Source organism: Peromyscus maniculatus, chromosome 7 (assembly GCF_049852395.1).
Source record: "Peromyscus maniculatus bairdii isolate BWxNUB_F1_BW_parent chromosome 7, HU_Pman_BW_mat_3.1, whole genome shotgun sequence".
Taxonomy (NCBI): domain Eukaryota; kingdom Metazoa; phylum Chordata; class Mammalia; order Rodentia; family Cricetidae; genus Peromyscus; species Peromyscus maniculatus.
Genome location: NC_134858.1, coordinates 42,323,334 through 42,330,611, shown reverse-complemented (window position 1 = coordinate 42,330,611; position 7,278 = coordinate 42,323,334). Strand labels below are relative to the sequence as shown.

Genomic DNA, 7,278 nt, shown 5'->3' with positions numbered 1-7,278 from the left:
CCTGAGACCAGGGACCCGTAGAAAGGGAGCAGAGGAGATGGGGTCCAAAGCCGGGCTTTATGAGCCCTTCGTGAAAGAGGCTCAGACTGCCTGGCACCTCCCCAGCATCCTTCAGTCTTGACCTCCTTCCTCTGACTGCGGACAGGCTCTCTTGTCTTTTAAGGTTCCCCAAACCCTCAGACTCTCAGAGGAAGGAAAGCCACTCGGAGCCACTAGGAAACAAGGTTTTATTTACGTATTTTTCTGTTGTCAGAGGACAGATCACAAGACAGAGATCAGCAGTCCCGGTACACAGTGTGGCTTGGTTAGTTTCCAAGGGAACACAATGGACAGGTGGGGCGGGGTCTGGTTTGAGTTTTCACTCAGATGACCTTCGATGTCTGGCCTTCGCTGCGCACCCAGGCTGTACGTACCCTGTTGATCTCTGACCCGCAGCCCTGCTGCGCCCGCACCCTTCCATCCCTCTCCACTCGGACCCCTGACAGCCAGAGAAAGGAAGCTGCAGCATCTGCCAGACCCACACCACAAGGCAGAGAGGCAGACCCACCCCCACGCTCTCTGTCGCCCATCCCCTCGGCCATCCCCTGCCAGAGACCCGCTTCAGAGAAGGAAGGAATCCTCAGGCCACATGAATTAGGCTAGAAAGGAAAGTCTCAGAAGCAGAGAAGGTGGGCAAAGGCAGGAGGATTCCAGAACCTACGGGGTTATTGCTCAGAAGGTATGTGAGGAGCACATTCCCCAGAAGCAAGAGGAAGCCCTGGACCTGGAATTCCTGGGTGTTCCGCAAAGGGTAAGACAGACTGGGACTCTGCAGTGGCCACCCTAAAAGAGAAAGGACCCCAGGAGGCCTGCGGGAAGGCAATCCTCAGCATCTCCCACTGCTGACAGACCTTCAAAACTGGTGGAATCGGGAGCAAGTTTCTTCTGAGTCCATGAAGAACGGCAACAAAGATGATACACACTTCTCAGTCCCAAGGCAGTTGGGGACTCCTGCCCTGGGTACCACGTTTCCTCAAACCTAAATCCAGAGATGGGACTAGGGCTTCTCAGGGGCAGAGCAGACTCCAGAGAGCAAGAGGGGATGGAGGCCACAGGAGGGCACAAGGCATGGATGGCAGCATGGCCCAGCCCCTCCCAGGAAAGGGAGCACACACACAGTTCACGGGAACAATGAGATCCACAGATGAGTAGCCACAAGACCACAGTCAGCAGACACACAGACACACATAGACACAGCACAGAAGGGGCCAGAGCCCTGGCTCCAGTGAACAGGGAAGGGCTGTGAGCGTGGCATCTTTAAGTACAGGACTGGGGTTAGTGGGGACAGGGAGAGGCGCAGGGAACACACGTTCTTGGCTTCTCCTGGGGAAAGATCTGAAGTAGCCGTTTTCTCAAGCCTTGACACCAGCCTCTAAAGGGTCAGGCAGCTGGTCTTGGCTTCCGGAGGCTGCAGAGGCAGAGAACTCACATTAAAAACCTCAGATCCTTTCTGGTACTCATACCTGGTCCTCTCTCCACCTTCAGCATAGTCCCTTTGCCCACGAATGCCCCAGATGGCATGCCCTTGAAGCCTCGAGGTCCTGTAGAACAGACGAGCCTGAGAGGCAGGGAGGGCAGACAGAGGCTGGTGTGTGGGGGTGTGGCTTCTTCCTGGGCTGGAGTTTTTGACAGACCCCTGTTTAAATGGTCATGTGTCTTTAAGACAGCCACCCCAAAGATGGAGGCAGTAAGCTCTGCTGTCTGGTCTGGGGCTGACCTGTGGAGGTTCAGGCAACTGTAAGGAATTAAAATACTACACAGGTTCATGTTAGTACAGTCATTACGGAAAAGCCTGGGGTCCAGGACACAAGACAGTTTTTTGTTTTGTTTGGTTTGTTGTTGTTTTCAAGACAGAGTCCATGTAGCCCAGGCTAACCTCAAACTCACTGTTAGTCAAGCTTGACCTTGAACTTCTGACCTTCCAGTCTATCTCCCATGGACTGGGTTTACAGGTACGCTCTGCTATGCCCGGCTTGAGAAAGCCTTTAATTGACAGCTTTAGCTAAAGGTGTGCACTTGTCCATTACACCTTATTGTGTGGAGTCTGGGGCGGAAGTGAGGGGACAAACTGGCCTTCTTGCCTTTGTATATCCCAGGGGCTGCCATCCAGACCGCACGTGAGTGGGTGCTGTGGGTGAGCCTAACCTATAGCCACAGAGACCTGGACTCGGGGCCCAGCTCGTCACATGCGGTCTGTGCTGGCTAGTTTGGAGTCAACGTGACACAAGCTACCCTCATCTGAGAGGAGAGAACCTCAACTGAGAAAATGCCTCCATGACTGTGGCTGTAGGCAAGCCTGTGGGGCATTTTCTTAATTGGTGGTTGATGGGGGAGGGTCCAGCCCACTGTGGTTGGAGACACATGTGGGCTGCTGGTCCTGGGTTCTAGAAGAAAGCAGGTTGAGCAAGCCAGCAGGCAGCACCCCTCCATGGCCTCTGCATCAGCTCCTGCCTCCAGATTCCTGTCCAGCCTGAGTTCCTGTCCTGACTTCTTTCAATGTGGAAGCTTACACCAAATAACCCTTTCCTCCCCAACTTGCTTTTCGGGGATGGTGTTTCACCACAGCAGTAGCAACCCTGACTAGGACACTGTCTGAATGGCTTTCTCTGACTGCAGAGACTGTTCCATTATAAATGGGGCCAGCCCAGCATGTCCTGTTTCTCCTGGTAGGCTTCAGAAAGTTCCTATATGGCCTGCTGACTGCAAGACTTATCCAATCACCATGTACTCTCTGGCGCACCCTACAGTGAGTAATGGAAATGAACACACAGTGAGCCCCAAATGTTGAGGACAGTGAAGATGGGGGGGGGGCATATTATTTTCCCTACTTTTGAATAGTAAGTTTCATAATGTATGTGAGTGTGTGTGAGTGTGTGTGTGTGTGTGTGTAAGTGGTTTTCAGCTCACTATTGGAAGCCGTTCTCAATGTCACTTTGATATGGAAGTTTCACTAAGTGATTCCCACCCAAGTCACATCCCTGGGGTAGCTGGGACAGTACCATACGAGCCTGGCCCCGAGGCTGTTTGGAGGCCCTGATTGTGTTTGGGTGAGGGATACCTCGGCGTCTCTGGGCCTGGGCTGTCCACCGTTCCTCCTCCACCTCTGAGAGACACTTAAGAGTGAACAGGTAAGAAGAGCCCCATGAAGAGGTTAGCATGATGCTCCCGCCCAAACTCAGTGAAGACTGGTGAGACAGCGGGGGACGGGGAGCAGAGCGTCTACCTTCCTGCTGGAGGCTGCACTTCAGTTCTCTGCCTTCTGGGGCTCCGCAGCTGCAAGAGAAGGCAGACAGATGTAGTGTGTGGCTGCTCACCCAGGGGGTGCTCCAAGCTGAACCCTCGCTTGTGCCTGGATTTGGAGTCACTGAGATGTGGTGCCAATCCGTGCCCTGGCAGTCACCGGTTACAAGAACTTGGACCTAGGTTGTTGAATATGGCTAATGACGGCTACCTCTTGGGGCTTAGCTCACAGGGAAAGATGGAGTCTGCCTGGTATGAAACAGGTATTCTATCTACAATGACTATCACCAGTAGTCTGTCTCTTGTGAAATATTTGTTTAACCAGGCCAAGATGTGTTACATTTGTTCATGCTGTATTTGTTAACTATGTAAAGATGGGTTGCGTTTGCGTTAACTAAATAAAATTAACCTGGGCTCAGAGAGGCGAGGTTAGCAACCGGTTGCTAGGAAGTAGTGGGGAGGAGCGCTTAGTGTGGGGTGTTGTTGTTGTTGTTGTTGTTGTTGGGGCGGTGTGGAACGGAGTGGCTTCCAGGACGTCTGCAAAGAGAGAAAGCTAGCCACTTGCCACTCTAACTCTCTGAGCTGGCAGGTTGTCACCGCAGCCTTGGAGCCTCCAGTTTTATTAGAATGCAAAGAGAGATTTAGTTAGAACTACGTTTAGCGGCAGCCACAGAGCCATTGTCTGGGGGAGCAGAATCCCTCCCCCTGCCAGGCTACGGCCTTAGCAGCTGCTGCTGCGGTTTAAAGCAGAGAGCCACCGTGATGAAGGTAAAACAAGGGATGGATGCAGTGCTAACATCACAGAGGTCCTGGAGAGCCTTCTCCTGGCACCTCAGAGGCATGTCTGCTGAACCCCAAAGCAGCTCACGGCACCCAGTCCAGTCCCTCGCCTGGCACCCTGCAGTGGCATTTACCGTTTGTAGTGATGAGGTTCTCCACCTGGGCCTCTTCATCCCCGGGAGCCCTAGGACAAGAGGAGAGAGACTCTGTGTCCAGGACAAACTACAGAGTATCCCCATTCTCTTCACTGAAGAAGGGCCTCTGGAACCCATCCCCCCAAGCCCCCTGAAGGATTCAAACACTCTACCATGGGGCATGTGAGGTGAATGGAGAAGTCAGGACTGATAGGCATAGAGGCAAAGAGAGCTTATGGGTACCCTTCAGTGTCTGCCCCCAGGTAGGGCTGCCACAGACTCTGGCCACTGTGGCTGTTTTAATGAATGGGGTGTAACCTTATGTGGTGTAGAAAGGAGGTCAGGTGTCCACGCAGTGTGCAGAGCCTCAGGAAGAGATGAGAAGCAGGGACAGTGTATCAGCCCTGCACCTCAGAGCAGCCATGAGGTCCCCTGCTTCCCTCTTAGCAAGGCTGGCTGTCTCAAAGGCCTCCAGACCAGGTGCTAGCACATTCTTACTCAGTATTCCTTCCCCTATTTACATCTGAGGCCTACCCTCCATGTTGTGACCTCTCCTTTGTCCCAAAGTCACTTGGAAATCCCCAGGTTCATACCTCGGCCTCCCACACTCTCTCTCTCTGTCTCTCTGAGACAACCCACTGGGTTCACACTAGAGCCTCTCCCTGGCCCTTCCCCTGTTGCCCCCCGTTGGCCACAGCCCTGGAATTCTTACCTGGGCTTCTGGTTGAAACTGCACTTGCACCTGCGACCTGAAACACAAAGAAACAGTTCAAGGTCACGCTCCCAGCCACCCGGGCTGTAGAAGATCTACTGTGAACCCGTTCCGGCCAAAGGCACTGCCAGACACAGGCAGTGAATGCCTGCACCACTGCATGGAACAACCTGACCAGCGAGGACAAGGACAGGTCAACTGAGGCCAGGTGCTATGGTTTAAATGGCAAAGGTACCCCACAGGAAGTCGTGTCTAAATACCTGATCCTCAGTGGGGGTGCTATTTGTGGGAGGGAGAAACCTTTGGGGCGGGGCCTAGCTAACCAAAGTTGGTTGTTGGGGTCAGGTCTTAGAGGTGATAGCTGCCCCTGGATATATCCCGAGCTTTCTGCTTCCTGGTCAGTCTTAGTGAGCCCAGGCCACAAATGGCTGCTACCACGGACCAAGCTGCTCCACCATGCCTGCTCACTATGATGAACTTCGCCCTTTCATATGATGAGCAGAAATAGTCAGGTGCACTGCATGCCACAGCTCGTGGGGGAAACACATAGGGACACATTCCTAGACCATTAGAAGAATGGCATCTCTCTCCTGGGATGGTCAAACTCCTGCCCTAGGGATGCAGAGAGCAGCTTGCTCTTTTTAGCCATTTCTGTTCTACCCTACATTTTCTAGGCTCATCTTCCTTGTTTTACTGAGCACTTACTACGTGCCCTGTCCTGTATTGGTCCTGGAGATAGCATGGAGAGGCAGACCTTCCCCTTTCCCATAGACACAATGGCTAAGCTTGTATACTGCCCCCATCTGTCTAACAGCCACAGAGAGAAGAGGATGAACTTACTTAGGATGAGGAGTATCCCAACAGAGAAGAGGACCACAGCAAACACCAATCCCCCAATCCTCAGGGTCTGGTAGTCTGCAAAGGAACCAGGCATGTGAGGTAGAGGAGGGGCAGGGCCAGGAGAACACGCCTGTCCCTCTCCGATGGGGCCACACGCCAGGGCAGCGGAGCTCACTCACCATAATAGAATGGATCCTTTTCTTTCTCCTTCTCAGCTGCTGGAAAAATAGAGAGACATGGTCAAGAGGAAAGCATGGGTGCTTCCTGTGATGTCTCACCTTCCCACCGTTCCCCATCCCCACTAAAGGGTCCTCGTGAAGCAGGACTGTGGGCAGATACGGGAGATCATAGAAGATGGGCTTCCAGAGGTTAGAGTCCACACCCAGGGCATAGAGCAGGTACGACTCAGCCTCAGTGCGGTCCTGAGGTCACAGCATTCACTGAAAGGCCAGATCTATCTGTCATCTAGTGACAGGTGGGGAAACTGAGACCAAGGGGGCACTCATGACTTGCAGATATGGTCAGGGTGGGCCAATTAGAGTCTAGGCTGCAAGTCCATAGGAGCCCAAGGTATCTGGAGAGATTAATAGAAGGGCATCTGGACCCATGTGGGGAGCAGTGGGTGACACCTCAATTAGGGTCTGTTTTTCTCTGCTGGCTGAAGGAAAGGCCCCGGGTCAGGTGTGAAGCTACCTCTCAACCCTAATATTCAAAAGGACCAGAACCTTCTGCCAGGAAGGGCTATGGCTGCCAGCTGGGCAGAGCTAGGTCCTAAAGAACTCTTACCACTAGCCAGGACAGCGGGGGCCAGCAGGCTGCAAAGGATCAGCACCGTCTCCATGGTGTCTGGGATGAAAGAGGAGGACATTACTCTGGGGACAGAAGACCTTCCTCAAACCATCACCCTGAATGGGACTCATCCCAGCCTTAGCTGTGCGGGGAGCATGTGTGACCCGAAGCTACTTCAGATCACCAGGACCAATGTACCCATTGCCTTATCAGACTCTCAGAGAGCTCTGCCTGGTCAATTCTACTATGTCAGATGAATCAGAACACTTAGCATGCACTGTGTCACACTGCCGGCCTGTAACTGGAAGCTTGGTGATAGATAGTAAATAACCTTCAGAGAGGGAAGAGCAGGGCCAAGGTCATACGATGGCTCAGTAACTCATTTAGCATGGGGCTTCTGGGTCAAAGCCTTAACACCCCAAGGACTTTGGAGATGACTGTCCCAGTGTCACCCAGCCTCATTAAGATGTGGGGGCACCTGGTCCAGCTCCCACGGTCAACAGACTACCAGAAAGTCTTTTTTTTAATTTATACACACACACATATGTATATGTGTGTATATATATATGTATATGTGTATATGTGCGTGTGTGTGTCTGTGCATGTTTGCTATATGTGTGCAGACATCCCTAGAGGCTAGAAGATCCAGGGCAGCAGATCTCCCGTAAGCTGCCTGATGTGGGTGCTGGTCCTCTGGGAGAACAGTAAGCATTCTCAAGCACTGAGCAGTCTCTCCAGCCCCTA

At 52.8% G+C, this 7,278-nt stretch overlaps 1 protein-coding gene across 4 annotated transcripts in view; it reads right to left on the bottom strand.

Moving 5' to 3' along the window:
• Positions 1-210: 210 nt before the first annotated feature.
• The window catches only part of Fxyd6 (FXYD domain containing ion transport regulator 6), a 32,430-nt gene continuing 25,362 nt past the window's right edge, over positions 211-7,278 (bottom strand). For 2 of the 4 annotated variants that reach the window (XM_016008123.3, XM_042280815.2), the window contains exons 2-8: positions 6,532-6,591; positions 5,925-5,960; positions 5,746-5,820; positions 4,906-4,942; positions 4,194-4,243; positions 3,263-3,312; positions 211-1,447 (exon numbers count right to left, since the gene is read on the bottom strand). In XM_016008123.3, coding sequence (XP_015863609.1) covers positions 3,284-3,312; positions 4,194-4,243; positions 4,906-4,942; positions 5,746-5,820; positions 5,925-5,960; positions 6,532-6,586 — 282 coding nt within the window. In that variant the 5' untranslated portion in view covers positions 6,587-6,591 and the 3' untranslated portion in view covers positions 211-1,447; positions 3,263-3,283. Of the gene's footprint in view, positions 1,448-3,262; positions 3,313-4,193; positions 4,244-4,905; positions 4,943-5,745; positions 5,821-5,924; positions 5,964-6,531; positions 6,592-7,278 lie in introns of all 4 variants that reach the window. The other 2 variants (XM_006989835.4, XM_042280814.2) reach the window with 1 other exon arrangement.